The sequence below is a fragment of the Vespa velutina genome, chromosome 22, assembly GCF_912470025.1.
Source record: "Vespa velutina chromosome 22, iVesVel2.1, whole genome shotgun sequence".
Taxonomy (NCBI): Eukaryota; Metazoa; Arthropoda; class Insecta; order Hymenoptera; family Vespidae; genus Vespa; species Vespa velutina.
The window spans coordinates 2,607,033-2,627,032 of NC_062209.1; the positions used below are offsets into that span (position 1 = coordinate 2,607,033).

Sequence of the window (20,000 nt, forward strand, 5' to 3'; positions counted from 1 at the left end):
CTCAAGTACTATCACGATATATATCAAATATTCTTTTAACGAGTTTACTTGAGTTCCAACTTCCGTTACCCTTTTAAATAATCCTGTGAGGGATTATAAAATAGTTAATAAAAATCAAAATTAAATTAGATGAAACATTAACGAAACAGAAACGTGAATTATTGATTTATTTAACATATAAACATATATAAAAATATATACGAATGTATAAACATATATACACAGACACATACACTTAATGTGTATACTTATACGAACAAAAAAAAAATATCTATATGATAGAAAAAAAAAAAAAAAAAAAGAAAAAAGAAATACCTATTCATTTTTAAAAACCATTCTTCCCTTTTTCTTTCTTTTTTTTTTTCTTTTTCTTTTTTTACTACCCCAATCACTAAAACCAATTGCATTACAATTTATATATACAACTTACACATACATCCACACATGCATAGATGTATATTTAAGTATATTATATATGTAAAAACCTGTTGCCTGATATATTTATTCAGAAATCACATAGATACGTATGTATGTATGCGATATCTCAAGAGAAAGAAAAAGTGCTACCATGCAAAGTGCCACTTGACGTAAAACTACAAAAACAAAAACGACGTTAAATATAGAGAGTAAGAACGTTTACCCAATACATATATATGTATATATATATATATATATATATATATATATATATATATATATATATATATATACAATATATAAACAATATAGACATACGTCACACAAAGTTTCCTACCCTAAACATCTACATAGATTCATGAAAACGGATTAGTTGATTGTATACGTTGAAAGCTGATTTCTCTCTCTCTCTCTCTCTCTCTCTCTTTCTCTCTCTCTCTCCTTCCTTCTATCTCTGTCTCTATCATTAGTATGCAACGACCGTATAAACATCATCTCCAATCTCGAATTATATAAATTTAAATGATACAAAATAAAAAAAAAAATATATATATATATATGTATATAATAGAAACTATAATGAAGCTAAAAATAAAAAATATAATAGAACAAAAAAAGTTGAACTCATTGAAAAGCAATTTTTTTTCTTTTTTTTTTTTTTTTCTTTTTTTTTTCATTGGTCATATTTTACTTTTCAAATAACCGTACGTATGCTTGAATTGTTTAAAACATAAAAAAAAAAAGAAGAAGAAGAAGAAGAAAGGAAAAGAAGAATAAAGAAAATAAAAAAAAAGAGCTATTCTGAATAAAATCGTTTAAAAAAGAAATGAGAGAGAGAGAGAGAGAAAAAAGACCATCAATCCAATTCACAAAAGTTTGTCTGAATGGTTCCAAACAAAACAAAACAAAACAAAAAAAAATAATAATAAAGCGAAAGGAAAAGCTAGAAATTAAAAAAAAAAAAAAAAAGAAAATATTGCAAACAAAATCGATGGGAGAGAGAAAAGAATAACAAAGAAACAAAAAAAAAAAAAAAAAAAAACAGAACAAAAAAGAAAAGGATGAAGGCCAAAAACGAATTTTCAAAAGTAGGTGAAACTCATTAAAATAAATTTTCAACGGTACGAATTACGCGTTTCATTTTGAAAATGCAATGAGGGATGTATTCCCGTATTTTTTTTCTGAGAGAGAAAAAAGAAAAGAAGAGAAAAGAAGAGAAAAGAAAGAAAAAAGGAAAAAAAAACAGAGAGTTTCTCTTTCTCCCTCCCTCCCTCCCTCCCTCTCACTCTCTCTCTCTCTTTCTCTGGACACACACGTATATACGTACAAAAGCAAACACGCGTGTATATATATACACCCTTTGGGAGATTGCAAAACATATGTACGAGAATGTAACAATGGTTTATATATTCGTTTATATATTATACGTTTAATGGTTTATATATTCATTTGTACCGCTATACCCTTTTTTATTGTCTTTTTTTTTTTTTCTTTTTTTACGTTTTGAAAATTTTCACAAACTTATGCATTTAATTTTATATAATAATTTAATATTAATTTTTCTTTATTTATTTTTCATTTTTTTTATTTTTTTTTTTTTTTTTTTTTTTTTTTTTATTTTTTTTATTCAAGATATTACCATATTCATCGTAACCAATACGACACTCGTATTTTATCATTCCTTCTTCCTCCGTATGTAAATCATTACAATGCAACAAAATGTATTGCCATGTTTTCGTAAAAGCTTGCCACAGTCAAAAGACACAGCTGTTAAATGTTCCACGAAGGCATCTACCAACGAATAAAAGCTATTTTTGATCGTTTACCTACATATGTATGTATATACGTACGTATGTATGTTCATAACTTACAGCTTGCGAAAATGTTACGTACCATATATGTACGTATGTATGTATCTACATATTTATGTAGATAAGCTAGTTTAAGTTTCGCTCGAGTTTCTCTCTCTTTTTCTCTCTCTCTCTCTCTCTCTCTCTCTCTCTCTCTCTGTCTTAAATAGAATTTTGAAAATATTATTTTACGATACTGTCATTGATAAACGAAATTTATTCCGACATTTATCAATGATTTAATCAAAAATAATAATTTTACGTATTTGTATGTGTATGTATATATGTTTTGTTTTGTGTATTGTATATATATATATATATATATATATATATATATATATATATGCTTTAAGTTTCGATACTACGTTCGAAATAAATTTTTCAATATTTTATTTATTATACTGTGTCCAATTGTTGAGCGAAAACTTTCGAGATTATTTCAATGTTTTTTTTTTTGCAACAAAAAAAAAATAAATAAATAAATAAAATGAAAAAAAAAAAAAACAATGATCATTCACAGGACATATATTTTTTTTCTCTTCGTCCGAATAAAAGAGAATAATTGAAAGTTCGATAATTGAAGTTAAAGATGTTTTTCTAAGGATTAGCGTGGAAAAGTTCATATCTCAAAACAAGGTCAATCCTCCCGTTTTCATCAAGAATTATTCTAAACGCGAGAAAACTCGACGACTCTTAACGCGAATTTCATAACTCGTTTGCATAATCGCCTTCGCGATAATAATTGCTTATAATTGGAGCGTGCATAAAAAAAAAAGTAAAAAGAAAGATAAAAAAGAAAAAAAGAAAAAAAAGAAAAAGGAAAAGAATAAGTTTCCCAGCGGTACTGGAAAAAGAAAATAAGAAGTAGAAAAAAGAAAAACGAAATTACAAGTCTAAGATAGATAAGATCTATGAGAAAAAGTTGGACGTTCATAATTAGAATACTATGTCTCGTTTTTAAGAAGAAAAATTACAAATATATATATATATATATATAGATTTATTAGTCATTAGATAAGTTTTTTTAATGATGATTAAAATATAAATAATTATTTAATACATATATATACATATATTTTTTTTTTATCTCTTCTTTTATTGTTGATCTATACAATTTAATAAAAAATCTTATTATTTTATATAATTTCATTGATTACGCATCTATCTTCGTAATCAATCATGTTTAATAGAACGAACAAGAGACAGACGGACAGACAAATAGACGGACAGACAGAAAGAGAGAGAGAGAGAGAGAGAGAGAGAGAGAGAGAGAGAGAGAGAGAGAGACGAACAATGAATTAGTAAAAATTTTCTCTCACGGTTAGATCAGAGAATTCTGAATAATTTATATTTATGTGAAAACGTGAAACGTTAAGACGTACATTATGCATACGCTTGCAAATCTTTCGTATTTTTTACTTTTTAATTTTTAAATGACGACCGCACACATATCGTCGTTAAGGGAATTTCAAATGTTCCATCAGATAAATTTATATGAAAAATTAATAAAAGAAAAAAAAAAAAGAAAAAAAAAAAAAGAAAAAAAGAAAGAATAAAAAGGAGAAAAATAAAAATGAAAAAGAAAATGAAGAAAAGAAGAAGAAAAAAATCCTTTTTCGTTCTCTCTCTCTCTCTCTCTCTCTCATTAAATTAATTAATCTTCTATTTATTTAAAACACGTAAGTACTTACGTATGTGTATGTTTACGTAAGTTACAATTCTTAATTACAATTAATTATTTATTAATTCATAATTACAATTGAAAATCAATCAATATACTGTCATAAATATTGTCCTATTAATCATGATAAATGTGTAGCATTTTACAAATTTTTAATTAATAACAGATTAATGGAATGATAAGAAATATCTTTGATATAATATTGAAATACATACATATATCGTTATAATAATATATACATACATATATATATATATATATATATATATATATATATATATGATGATTAAATAATAACATTCAACTCGAATCGATCGAGAAATAATACAGTCGAACGTTGCATTGCATTATGTATGCTGATAAAATCAGACGGTAAAACGTGTCTATTGAGAGATAGAACGAAAGAAAGAGAAAGAGAGAAAGAGAGAGAGAGAGAGAGAGAGAAAGAAATGGATAGAAATAGAGATAGAGATAGAAGAAAGAATTTCCGAATAAATAGGATGGATCTAGAAACTATCTTCGATCGACAATTTTTTCCATAGAGAAAAAAGAAAAAAAAAAGAAAGAAAGAAAGAAAAAAAAAAAATAACATGCTATCTCCTCCTTCCATTTTTCTATCCAATTAAGAAATACCTATTGCAATGAATTTTATTATCACATTGAAAAGTTAACGAGACAATTGTTATTACCCTGGGAAAAAAAAAAAAAAAAAAAAAAAAAAAAAGATAACATTAATATTTTTATTTATCCGTCGTAAATATTATTTTTCAATTATTATTTTAATCAACGATATCCATTTTGCTAATATGATCATAAAACTAATATGATAAATTTTATTCATTAAGAATATTAACGACAAGCTTTATAAATAATTAAATTGTCACTTGATTAACTGTCAATTATTCCATTATCTATCGATATATCACATTTATACATATATTTTATTCTGATGAATTTATTTCAAATACTACGAACAAATGTTTATTTAAAATTTCTACGAAATGTCAATTATCTTTAACAAACAAGTTAATTAATGATCATAAATGATGTAACGTTAAGCGATTAAACAAATTCGAATTGTGACGATTAATTGAAAATAATAATTGTAAAGGGTGGTGGATAGGGAGGGGGGGGAAGGGAGGAGAGGAAAAGGATGGAAATTCCAGTATAATTTATTTCAATCGATTAACACAATAAACTTCATTATTTTCACTATAATTTCTTATTTACATTATTAATGGAGATACTCGAGAAAGAATGAAAAGAAGAAGAAAAAAAAGAAAAAAAAGGAAAAAAAAAGGAAAAAAAGAAAAAAGGAGAATGAAAGAGAGAAAAAGATAGAGATAGAGATAGAGATAGAGATAGAGAGAGAGAGAGAGAGAGAAAAAAGGGAAAGAAAAAAATGAGAATTTACCGTAAGGAGTCAAAGAATGATTGTAATAATCCAAAGGCCACTTGGGAAATCCTTCCTGGTTTATGCGGTATCATAGTTATAAAGATAAAAGATGGTATAAGAAGCGAGATAAAAGAAACACAGAAAGAGAGAGAAAAGAAAAAGAGAAAGAGAAACAGAGAGAGAGAGAGAGAGAGAGAGAGAGAGAGAGAGAGAGAAATAAAAAAACGAAGAAAGAAAAAAATTGCTGTGCTCACGCTCACGTAGTAGTATCGATGATACCAATAATAAAACGAATTACAATTACATTGCACGCCATGTCTCCCTTGTGGCATTAAGCGTGCGTCTTTGATTTTTATCATCTCCTCTTTTTTTTCCCCCCTTCTTCTTTTTCTTTTTTATTTATTTATTTTTCTCTTTTTTTTTTTTTTTTTTTTTTTTTTTTTTTTTTTTTTTTTTTTTTTTTTTTTTTTTTTTGTAACAGGCACGTGATATTCATATATATATATATATATATATATATATAAATTTGTGTATGTATTTATTTATTTATTTATTTATTTATTTATTTATTTATTTATATAGAACAACGTGTAGAAAAAAAGAGATAAAGAGTGAGAAAATGAGGAGGGTAGATTATAGAGGATAGGGTGCATGAAATGGGTATTATAATATTACCATACACGGATAAAAGTGAAGTCGACGTTGCTAATTTTCTCGAATATTATCGTGCACGAACGATTAAGATGATAATTTTTATCGGGTTGAAAGTTTTAACGCTTGACCGGTAGTTATTAAAGAAAGAAAATATAAAATAAAATGAAATAAAATATAGTAAAACTGAAAAATAAAAAAGAAATATTTGTCATCTATGTCTTTTATTTTTATATATATATAAAATAACAACGTCTCTCTCTCTTTCTCTCTCTTTCGAATTTCTATTTTTATTTTCGTTTTTTTAATAACCACACTGTCGTTCAAAATTTCACGTAAAATTGAATAATGCGTCACTACATTGACGTATTTTATCGAAAATATCAGCTCTCGTTTCAGCATTTCTCAACGTTAAATTGAAGTGTTCGATCTCGAGATAATTAAGCTAGCTTTAATTAAATGTAACGTTCAATACATACATACACATATATGCTATGTGAGAGAGAGAGAGAGAGAGAGAGAGAGAGTGACAGAAAAAAAGAGAAAAAAGAAGGTAGAAAAACTTTATAAACAATCAATAAAGGAAATGCGTGGGACGTACATTTTAATAGCTTTCATACTAGTCAAACATTCTCAAAATGCCTTATCTAATGTGTTATATAGATACGATAACACACTATTAATATATATATATATATATTTTTTTTTATTGATTTCATTCGACGAGAAACATCGCGAAAATAATAACATCTTTTTCATTCATTCGATTATTATTATATCGTAATAACAACGAGGAGTTTGTTCGCCGAAACAAAAAAAAGAAAAAATACAGAAAGAAAAAAAAAAGAAAAAAAAAATAAGAAAATAAGGAAAAAACAATTCTTCTTCGTTTTCTTTTTTTTTTTATCCCCTTTCACCTCCTTACCCCAACCCCTCAGAATTCCGTCATATCAAAATTTTCAACGATTAAACCTTTCATACCATAAAATATGGCTTTTTATCATTATCGTGAAAAACTTTTGACAGGATTTTTGATATCGTTAAAAGTTTGTAAACGAACTGCGAAATATGGATGAATCATCGTTATTTTATCCGTCAAGATTTTGAAGTATTCTGAAGTATGTCAGAAGCATCAAAATTGTTTATTATTATATACATATATATATATATATATATACATATAAAATTAAAAATAAAAAGTAGAAAATAAAAAGAAAGAAAGAAAGAAAATGATTGACTTACCGATCGATCTTGTCCATCGTCGTCGGATGCTGCAAGATGGTTTGCTGTGCGGACATTTCGACGACGCATTGTGTACCGAGTTCTAGCTCTGTAAAAACAGAAAGACGTAAAAAGATATAATGAAAAAAGAAAAATTGAAAGACAAAATTAAAAATAGAGATCAATCATCCCCCCCTCCCTCACTTTTTCTTCTTACGATTACGTTAATTGAAGAAGGAAAGAAAAAAGAAAGAAAAAGAAATAGGAAAAAGATTTGTTGTTTCTTTTTATTCTTAGAGAAAGAAAGAAAAAAAAAAGAGAGAGAGAGAGAGAGAGAGAAAATAAAAAGAAAAAGAATTCAAAGATGAAAATGAAAAGAATTCAATACGATAAATATTTCTTTTTTTCTTCTTCTTCTTCTTCTTCTTTTCTTTCTTTTTCTTTTTTTAATTATCACAAATCACAAAAGATTAAACGAGAAAATGAGACGAGATATATATATATATATATGAGATAATATGTGAATACGTCAAATAATCTAAGAACGACAAGTTTATATATAAATCTACTGCAGAGAGTGATATTCAAGAGAAAATGAACATTTTCAGGAACGTTATCGAACGGACGAGTTATAGAGCATGAAAGGATCGGACTTACGTAAATTTCCATTCAGAAGGAAACTTCCCAATTACTACAGATATGCATATATATATACATAAATATATATATATATATTTTATATTATATGGAAATTATTGAGCGTTGTGTAGTACATTGTGTAGTTTCTAGAGTATATAAAATATATATATGAAAAGGTATTTCATTTATATATATATATATATATATATAATTCACATAGTCGTGTTATTATTTGCCAGAGAAATATACATAATATCAAATCTAATTAATTATCGACAGTCATGACAACGTTAGACAAAAGGTACCAAGAAGATTTTAATTAGTTCGTAAATTATATGTTATTATGTATCATCGAATATGCATTCGATATATTTTTATCTTTTTTCTTTTTTTCTTTTTTCTTTTCTTTTCCTCGTTAATTGATTGACACACAAGATCGATATATAAATATATATATTAATACGTTATCGATATCATTTAACATATTAAAATACATGGCCGAACTAAATACTAATAATTTTCAAAAATAATATTAACGAAAATCTCTGTGTTATCCTTCAAAAAAAAAAATATATATATATATATATATTAATAAAGTAATTTTGATATTACACATTTGTTCCATTCAATGATAAATTATGATATATTATAGCAGCAATAAATCTATCGTTCGTTGTTCTCTTTCCCCTTCCTTTTTGTTTTCTTCTTTTTTTTTGTCTTTTTTTTTTTCTTTTTCAGATAAAATACTTCATGATAATTATATGAATTTATGCTTTATTCCACGTACATATACGCATGTATATATACGCATGTACATATATGCGTGTGTATATCTGTTGAAAAAAATGTATGAAGAATTTTATTAAAGAAACAATATCGAAAAAAATTATTCCTTAACATTCTTTGACTTTTCAATGACATTAAAAGAATAATTCGACAGAGAGAAAAAAGAGAATCAAATTGTAAACAAAATTATAGATATTGAATGATGATCGTTCGTTTGATAATGTTAGATCAGAAATAAATTCGGATCTAATGGAAGGATGATTAGGCGAAAAGAAGGAGGGGATGAGTGACCATATATATACATATATATATATATATAAAATATTATAATGGTATGTAGAATCAAATTGTAAAAATGAGTGGAATTATCTCTAATGTTAAAGTACGAAGTTCGATCTACGTGTTAACTACAACAATACGTCAGAGAGAATCCCCTGATGCTTTTGTGTGCTTACAAACGCGTACCTTAATCGTATTGGTGTACAGCCACTGGAATAGCAAATATCATTGTCGTATGTAGTATGTAGGACTACTGTTTCCAATCGGAGATATTCTATTTGAAGAACAATTAATTTCCATCATGACCATTTGAACACTTAACCATCACCTTACCCTCCTCCCAGAGCCCCCGCCCCACCCTCGCCTATCCCCTCTGATAACTATTAATTAGCTTATAACTTATTATAATTGTATTGTTTTTCTTCTTTCTATTTTTCTTTTTTCTTTTTCTCCCCCACCTTTCCATTTCTTTATCGTCGTTTTTAAAAAAAATAAATCATATGATACGTACTACTGCATATTTATTATTATAATATTTGTACGAACGTTAATTAAAATTTGATTTATTTTCTTTCCATTTTTTATCATTAAAAAAATGTTTTTATACATACGTGACATTTATAATATTTACAATTGTATTATATATACATGTATGTATGTATCTATCGTATATATGTTACGACCCTTTATAATCTAATTTATTTATTTTTTTTCTCTTTTCTTTCTTCCTTTCTTATCTTTAGAAAATAAATGATATAAAGTGAAATTTATATTGTATATATCATAATTATCATAACTATCGTATCAATTTGAACGTGTTAATGCTTTATAATCTGATTTTCTTTTTTATTTTTTTTTTAAATATAAATTGTATGTAATAAAACTTTATTCTAATATATTATTAACATCCAATGGAACTTTAAACCGGTTTTTAATCTAATTTAAAACTATAATAACCTTTTACTAATCTAATTGGTTTTTTTTTTTTTTTTAATTCTCAAAATATCAATTATATAACTTAAAACTTGTAATAAGTAATATGTATATATATATATATATTTTTTTTTTCTTTTAACAAAAATTGATTTTGCGCATATGAATTAACAACAATATAATAATCCCCAATAAAATAATTACGTAATTTAAAAAGAAAAAAATTATAATATAGACAAAAGAAAAGGTAAAAAAAAGAAAATAGATAGAAAAAATTAATTTCCCGATAGAAAACAATAATAATTAATTTTGAAAAGGAACAAATGAAATGTAAAAGAAAATATAAAATTTTCTATTATAAACAATATTTAAATGTCAAAGTTACCAAACGATATGAGATGTTAACATTTAAAAAAAAAAAAAAAAAAAAAAAAAAAAAAAAAAAAAAAAGAAAAGAAAAGAAAAGAAAAAGAAAAAAAAATATTCACTAATTATACTCAATAGAAAAGATCTATTCGACAATATTATATGATAAATTTATGAAATAATAAAGTTTTTATTTGTCGATTTAAAATTTTACATTTTCTAGACGATCAATCGTTCTTTCTCCTCTCTCATAAAATGACGATGTAGAAAGGTAGATAAGAAAAAAGAGGAAGCCATACATATGTACAACGTACCCCTGAGTCTCCAAGTGACGTGTGTTACATACTTACGACAATCTTCAGTCATAACGTTTGTACATACATATATATATATATATATACAAACACACACACAAACTTATATATATATATATATATATAAAGCTTTGTATTGTCTAACATAATCGTATTCGCGAAGTACATAAAATAAAACAGAATGATGTATAGACTATAATATAATACTATTATTCAAACGTACACCTCTATATATACATATATAAGTACGTAGGTGTATGTATGTATCAATGTAGGTGTGTATATATATATATATATATATATATACATACACATATATACATTAACCAATTGAATCAATATATTTAACATCGATAAGAATAATGTTACTGTTAACGTTATTATCAAATCTTCGAGCAATTTTCTCCCTTTAATTTTCCTATCACGTTACGTTTTTAATTATTTTCATTTTCTTTTTTTTTCTTCTTCTTCTTCTTCTTCTTTTTTCAGGATATTTACCAAAAAAAAAAAAAAAGGAGAGAGAAAATAAATTTCAAGAGAAACGTAAGGGGAGGATCAATTTTCGTCGACACCAAGTTCGTTCTTTGCCAAGACTAAACAAATTTCAATCGATCGTTTACATTTCTCGTACCGTATTCGGTAACGTAGAAATTCGGCTGAGTAACGTAAACATCCGTAAATATATACGAAATGTTTAAGTATATAGATTAAATTGATTGGGCGAATTTTCGAAAGATATATATATATATATATATATAAAAAGTTTCTCTTTGAAAGGAAGAAATAATAACGTCTTGATAATGAATTAAATTGAACGTAATTAATTAAGTCAACGAATGTCGTATCTCTTGAGTTGATGAGACAACTAAGAAATATATCGTGGTATTGGAAATATCGTGGAAAATTAATGGGCACGTTCTAACTAGGTGAAAATTACTTGGGCAAACAAGGCCGGCATTTATATCGCAATATGCGCATTGGACACAAACTGGGGTCATATTTTTTTCTCCCCCCTCCTTTCTACATGGGATCCTTCGATAAAAAAAAGTAAGATGCGTAATGGTACATAATAAATAGATATGAACAGAAGAAGAAGAAAAAAAAAAAAAAAAGAAAAATACAAACATCGTCCACTTAATGTGAAAATTGTTCTCCCACGTATACGCGATTATTTATTTAATTGGAAATAAAAATTTTTTAAATAGAAAAAAAAAAGAAAGAAAAGGAACGAAAAGAGCATCGTATTGTACATACTTCGTCAAAATTAAATGTAATTAATTCGGCCGAATATGAAATCTCGTGTAAAGAAAAAAAAAAAAAAAGAAACAAACAAACAAACAAACAAACAAAAAAAAAGCATGGACGTATAAAAACATTTACATAAAAATAAAATTGGGGAAAAAAGAAAATTTTTTTTTTTTTACCAGAATTGTTGTACGAATGTTTTTTTTCTCTTTTGTTTTTTCTTTTTTTTTTTTTTTGGTTAAATCTTTTCGTAAAACGCACAATACGGTTTAAAAATCCGTAAAAATAAGCTCAGCGAACGAAATATAAAGAGGCGACATTGTACCAGTTGTCGACAATTTCAAATGAAGGACACTTTTTTTCCTTTATTCTTCTATTTCTCTTTCTTTCTCTCTCTTCCTCTCTCTCTCTCTCTCTCTCTCTCTCTCTCTCACTATCTTTCTCTCTCAACAAAGTTTTGAAAAACATCAGCATCGAAATAGCCACGAGATATCATATCTATAATGCACAACACGATTTTATTCAAAGCTACAACGTCACTGAAAAGAGAGATCATGATAGTTAAATATGTTTCATTTACATTTTCTATGTATGTATGTATTTCTCTCTCTCTCTCTCTCTCTCTCTCTCTCTCTTTTTCTTTCTCTCTCTTATCTAACTTGTTAGAAAATATCGAGCCAAAGTGCATAGAATTATAAAACATAACCCTCTGCAACCTGTATAAAAAAAAAAAAAAGAAAAAAAAACTTGTCCCCAAAAAAAAAAAAAAAAAAAGAAAAATAAAGAAGGATATGAGTTCTCATTGAAACATCCTTTATATTGAATATTTATATGTAAAATCCATATTTACATACGGATTTATGTAAATAAAATAACAGGCGCGTATGGAAAATTGTATTCTCATTTCTTTATCTTTTTTCTTTCATTTTCTTCTTCCCTTTTTTTTCGTTTTTATTTCTCTCTCTCTCTCTCTCTCTTTTTTTTGTTCGTTTATTTATATTTAAAATCGCAAAACACGGAGATAGAAATTGATCGATCGATCGATCATTCATCATTTTCCCAAGTATTATCGTTTACTTAACGTGAAATTGTAAATTGAAATATTATCGAAGCTACGTTCGACAAATTTCCGACATCTTTTATAAACAATTAATTTCAATAAAAATCTATGTTTACAACGAATTCATGTTTTATGATCTATTTTCAAATCTACGACATAACAACACTTACATGTATACGTTTACATCGTACGCATTTACACAATGGTCATCGCGATATTTCTATGAGGTCTTTCGGGAATATATTTTGGTATATGTGCACATAGATATGATATAGTTACATCGGGAGAGATAGAGAGAGAGAGAGAGAGAGAGAGAGAGAGGAGAGAAAGAGGAGGTGGGAGTGGGAGGAGCAGTGAGGGATAAAAATTGAGAGGCAAAAATCGTCCGAAATCATTTCAAATCAAACTTTGCACACACATATGACGTAAAATACATACACATTTCTTCGTATAACGAATCTAAACGAATTGATTTTCAATATATAATAATGTATATATGTATATATGTAAACGATATTAACATATTACAATAACCAAATGATTGACCTCGAAAATATTGATTGCAACATGAATGAATTAATAAATAATAATAATAATAATAATAATAATAATAATAATAATAATAATAATAATAATAATAATAATAATAATATATACGTATATATAATAAGAATAAAAATATAGAAGATGAAGATTAGATTTATTTAAATCTTTTTATAAAATACACAACACGATTTAAAAACGCATGAAAACAAGCAAAGCAAATGAAATATCAGCGGCGATATAGTAAATTAAATTATACGGAAATTAGATCGTCTAAATTAATTTAATATTCATAATAAATGGAAGAAATAAAATAATAATGATAATAAAGCGATTAAAAAAATATCTATTATATATATACACACACACACACACATATATATATATGTTTTTACGAGGAATATAAAATTCTATGATCTACAATCGAACAAGGAAAACAAATTTAATTTGATAACTTTGGTAAAAAACAAAAAATCATATTTACATGTACATACCGTAGGACATTTATTTGTTGCATTTGTGAGGAAAAAAAAAAGAAAAAAGAAAAAAGAAAATTAATATAATAGAATTCTTCTTCGATCGTTAAAAAAATGATTACGTATTATATTATAACACGATAGAATTACGAAAAAGAATTGGTTGGTTAATCATTGCTTTAGCAAGAACGAAACGGTTCGATGATAATTTTGCTTGCTTGCTTGCTTGCTTACTTTCTTTTTTTTTTTTTTTTTTTTTTCTTGTCTTTCTCTTCTCTATTCTTTCGCAATTTTTCGCTTTCCTTTATGAAAACGATATCTATGGGATTTTTGATAGATATCGTTTTTATGTTTGTTTATTTGTACGTTTGTCAGGACAATACAGATGCTTATGTAAATTGTATACAATTCTTATTCAGAATTTGTCATTAAAATGAAATAAAAAAGAGAGAAATAAAGATAGAAAGAAAAAGAAATTGCATTTATCTCTCGTCGTCACGGTCTGATAACGGAGAGATAAGAGATAGAGCAGAAACAAGTGTAGGACAAACAAATAATACATAGATTTTATGTCATAAAAAAAAAAAAAAAAATAAAATAAAAAAAAATAAATAAAAAATCCTCGAAATTGTGTATTGTTTCAACAAAATTTTTCGACAAATTTTTTTTTCTTTTTTTTTTACAAGCTTTTCTTAACACCGTTTTCATTCATGCATTTTACTTACATTCACGCGGTCGCAAAAGCGCACGCTAATTAATACGGAGCAAACGTCACGAAGAAAAAGATCACGGTGTATTATTTTTTTGAAAAAAAAAAAAAATAATAATAATAATAATAAAAAAATATACTTTCTTTTTTGTTCTATTATATTATCTTCTCTCCGACGCACTAATCCTTTTAATTTTTCTCATTTATTAAAGGAAAATCTTTTCGAGGAAAGACATATCATATTAATTTTTCCATTATTTCAAACACACAAATTTTATATCCTTTCGTATAGCAATTTTTATACTATCTTTCCTGGACAAATTTTTCTTTTTTTTTTTTTTCTTTTTTTTTTGTATTTCTTTTACGTACTTCCCTTTTCTCTTTCTTCTTTTAATTTAACGCAAAAAATTTAAACACGAGTCTCGTGCCCTTTTCGAGTATCGATTTTTGTCACTTTAATATACACGTTCTTTTCCTTTTTGTTCTTTCTTTTTATTTCAAAACAAAAAAAAAAAAAAAAGAAAAAAAGGAGAATAAAAGAAAAGAAAAAAATCCGAACGTACATTCTACGATTCTAATTCCGAATAATTAACACACGTCGCAAACGATCAGTTGTCAATTGACATTCAATTAGGACATAGGGTATATTGTATGGGCAACTGTTTCAAAACCGCATGTTACCCTCAATCTACCTCTATTTGCCTCTTTCGATAAGAACGGGGAGGAACTATTTGACACCGTCATGCCTCATGAACTGCATGCCCTTTGTTTCTAACACAAGTCTCTCCTACCTCTTCTCGTCTGCCATCCTCGTTCTCGCCCACATCATGCACCCCTCCTCCCACCCAGCCCCCGGATCACCCAAATGTCCCAACGTTCCAACAGAATCGTCGCACAATCGACAAAATCATTCTCGTCTAACCGACACTCCAACGAGCTATCCCAACCCTTCTTGCCCTTTTACTCGATCTCATCCTCCCGGCCCCGGCCCCCGCTCCTCTCTCTCTCTCTCCCCCCTCCCTCGACAACACGAGTATAAACAAACAAAATCCATTCTACGGTTCCGTTCAAATTGACATTGTCGACATTGTCACATCGTACGAATCACCCCGTTCGTCAATTGTCGCCATTCGATATCTCCAATTCGAACAAATATCTAAATTTTCTATCTAAATCCTAGATCCTATAGATCCAACTATGGATCCACGTTAGTTTTTATCATTCGATCGATAAATTATAATTCCTAAAGCACGTTGTTTTTTCTTTTTCTTTTCTTTTTTTTTTTTTTATTATCTTACGATAAATTAATATATTTGTAAAATTGACGAAATCGTTCAGCTCTGATTCTAAAACGTTTGATCGATTCGAAAGAAAGAGGATTCCTCGGTAGGGGTGGAGAGGGGGGAATAAGTGGACATTATTCTGTTTTCTCTTTTAAGAATAAATAGAATTTCCCCAGAGGAATTTTCTAAAACAAACAAACCCTCTGAAAACGTTGTTCTCGTCTTTAATTTCTTAAGACTCGTAAGTCTTCTCAACCGGAATAATTTGAAAGTCGGAGGGGGAGGAAAAAGATCAAAAAAAAAAAAAAAAAAAAAAAAGGAAAAAAAAAAGGATGAAGAAAGGAAACTGACGGCACGCGATAAAAGTAGAATGAAATGAAACTGGGGATGAGATGGGGGAGGGAGTGTTAGAGGGGCAGGAGTTAAGAAAGAGAAAGAGAGGGAGAGAGAGAGAGAGAGAGAGAGAGAGAGAGAGAGAGAGAGAGAAAAAGAGAAAAAGAGAGAAGTGAAAGAAGACTTTTAGGAAGAATCGATACGAAGCTCCTATAAGGACTTTAAAGAGTCTTATCGTATCTCCCATTCGATTTATTTTTGTTATCTCTTACTACGATAAGAAAGTAGCTCGTTGAAAAATATATAATAATATTTTTGATTGTATGTGTAGACATATGCACATTATAAATGTATATACGTGTATATTAGCATGAACGACATAAAAATTCATTAATATACTTAGTTTTTTTTCTCATATCATTTTTATTATTAATATTATTATTATTATTATTATTATTATTATTATTATTATTATTATTATTATTATTATTATTATTATTATTATATATGCATATCAAATTTCATTAATGTAAATTTTGTTCTTGCGCCATTTTTATTATTACTTAGACATTATAAAAAAAAAAAAAATATATATATATATATACATATATATGTAAATAAAATCTCATTGATATATACTTTTTACTCTTTCTCATGCATCACTTGTATTACTATTTATATAAATATAAATATATATATATATATATATATATATATATATAAAGTTTCGTCCGTATGTTAAATATACGAAAGATGAATATGTATGTAAATTTTATTTACAGTCTTGCACGATAAATTCCATGTAAATGTTCAAACGTTTCTTTCTTTGTTTGTTTCTCTATCCGTCAGTATGTTTGTTTGATTTGTTTGTTTGTTTGTTCGTTCTTTCGTTTGTTTATTCGTTCGTTCGTTCGCTCGTTTCCTTGAAAATTTCGTATAATTTTACACGCCAAGGTACTGTCATTTATTTGATTAGAAAACTTAAACGAAAAAAAATAAAACGTAAAAGTAAAAAAAGAGAAAAAAAAAAAAAAAAAAGAAAAAGGAAAACCCACCCATGCATTCGGTCAAAACTTTTCGAGCTGCCCTTTTGTCGTCTATTGTTTCTCATCCGACAAAGTTCGTCCTAATCCTTCTAGGCAGGCAACGAAAAACTTGCTTTTTAAGAGTTAAGTCGCTCACATCGTAAAAAACCTTCTCTCCTACAATCCTTTCTCTCATTCTCCCCTACCACCCCCTCTCCACCGCTTACTTTGACCAGGTTTTCATTTTTTGTCCATTTTTTTCCTACCTCTCTCTCTCTCTCTCTCTCTCTCTCTCTCTCTCTTTCTCTCTCTGTCTCTCTTTGTTGTCGACTTTTCTTCAATTTTTTCCAAAAAAGGAAAAGAAAAAAAAATCCTTCAGGGACCAAGTCTCAAAGTATTTTCAACAAAGTACAGACATACACACACACACACACACAATTGAATTCTATACGATTTTATTATGCAAATCCACGAGCCCTCGTGTACAAAATAAAAAGGAAGAAAGAAAGAAACAAAGGAAGAAAAAGAAAAACAAGGAAGAAAAAATAATCGCGAATTAAAAAATTTAAGTATTACCATTCCCCTTTCCGTTCATTTTCTTTTCTTTTTCTTTTTTTTTTTTTGTCTTCTTTATTTTTTAATCAAAAAGAAAAAAAAAAAAATAAAACTTATTAACTTTCTCGATCTGTTTGTCAACGATAAAACGATTAAAAATTCAATCATTTCTTTTCTTTTTCTTTCTTTCTCTCTCTTAATATTTTTATTTATATATTTGAAAAGAAAATATCAAATTGTATTGGCGATGTTACACTCGAAAAAAAAAAATCTAATCAAAATACAAAAGACATGTATTTACGATATGAGGGGTAATAAAAGTGCAATATCATTTTACCTTGATTAATGAATCGTTAAAACTTAAATGAAAATTTGATATCTGTCATTATGATTAGAAATATTCATTCATTCGTTCAATTTCGAGCTCTTGTCTCTCATTGGTCGTACGAACAAATAAAAAAAAAAAAAAAAAGAAAAAAATGTATCGATCGTTTTAACAGCTTAGCTAATAACTCTCGACGACACATACATACATACATACATACATACATACATATATATATATATATATATGTATGTATATGTATGTATGTATGTATTCATGTACGTATGTATACAGATCTATATTAAAATAAAAGTAATAGAGCGTGACTTTTACGAGCATCGAGATTATTATTTATCAAATAATTCTCGTTTTCCATATTATTCTCGTTCCATATGGTTTTCTAGTAAATATATGAAATATATATATATATATATAATTTTTTTTCTTCCCTTCCCTATCTCTCCTCACCCCTCTCCCGCTGTCCCTTCCATTCTCCTTTATCTATAATATAATAACAAATTACTTCCAAATTCAATTAATTCTCACATACTCATCTCTCACGATTTTAACAAGTAATATTATATAATGTATGTAAAAAAAAAAAAAAAAGAAAAAAAGAAAAAAATATATATATATTTAAAGATACATTTAAAATATGTATTTTAAAAAAGAGAAAAAATTTCTTCAATTTTTTTTTTCTTTTTTTTTTTCTTCCTTTTTTTTTTTTTTTTTTTTTTTTTTTTTTTTTTTTTTTTTTTTTCTTCAATATGTACAATTTTATATAAATATAAAATATATGTAATATATAAATATATAAATTTATGAAATAATATAAATTTATGAAGTTTCTTTTCTAAAAAGAATTTAAAAGCATTAGATAAGTATATAACGGTTATAATCTTCTTTTTTTTTTTTTTCATCTTCCTCTTCTTCTTCTTCTTCTTCTTATTTTGTTGTCGCTTACGTGAAATATCTGTGACTTTGCAAAAATGCGATTTGAACGAAAGGAAAATCCATGACCTATAAGAAAGCGCGTTTTCTCTTGGTCGGTTTAGTTTTCTTTTTCGTCCTTTCGAAATCCTTTTTCAACGATAACATTTCTTTTCGAAAACTAGGGTAGATCGGATCTACAGGGCCGTATCAACTACAAAATTCATAAGACGCAATCCGGAGGGGGTGCCTTGAATTTTTAAAAATCGGTTCCCACTTTAAAACTGTACTCCATATAAACAATAATTAAAACCAAAAAAAAAAAAAACAAAAACAAAAACAAAAAATAGCCTACTATACTTTTTACAAGCAAAACCAAAAGAAAAAAATATACGCTTCTTGATTTCGTTTATTTTTTAATTTTTTTGAAATACGAACTAATTTTTTATTAGACCTTTTTTTTTTTTTCTTTTTTTTTTTTTTTTTTTCTTTTTTTTTTGTAAAAATAAATATACCACGTATACAAGATTGTTGTTACTTCTATCGAAATTCATTTTAATGATAAATATCGACCTTTTATTTTCTATAAACATAAAAAAAAAAAAAAAAAAAAAAAAAAAAAAAAAAAAAAAAAAAAAAGGAAGAAAGAAATAGAGAAAGAGAGGAGAAAAAAGATAAGTAAAAAGTCATTTCAATTGAAATACATTTGTCGAAGAAATTTTTATCGAGATCTCACAATGACTTTGTGCTTAAGGGCCTTCAAAAGCATTAACACGGACCTGTCATATGTATTTTCAGAGACGTAAAACGAAACGGAATACGTTTGAAAAGTTGACATCTAAGAGATCCGGACGAGGGAAGGAAGGAAGGAAGGAAGGAAGGAAGGAAGGAGAAGGAGGAATGGAGCGGAGGAGGAGGAAAATAAGGAAAAAAAAAAAAAATAAAAAAAATAAAAAAAAGAAAAAAGTCGAGTGGACTCTTTC

At 26.9% G+C, this 20,000-nt stretch overlaps 1 protein-coding gene across 7 annotated transcripts in view; it reads right to left on the reverse strand.

The window, feature by feature from the left end:
* LOC124956474 (kinesin-like protein KIF13B) overlaps positions 1 to 20,000 on the reverse strand; it is a 112,409-nt gene that overhangs the window by 81,040 nt on the left and 11,369 nt on the right. For all 7 annotated transcript variants that reach the window (XM_047512324.1, XM_047512325.1, XM_047512323.1 and 4 more), the window contains exon 2: positions 7,238 to 7,325. In XM_047512324.1, coding sequence (XP_047368280.1) covers positions 7,238 to 7,325 — 88 coding nt within the window. The remainder of the gene's footprint in view (positions 1 to 7,237; positions 7,326 to 20,000) is intronic.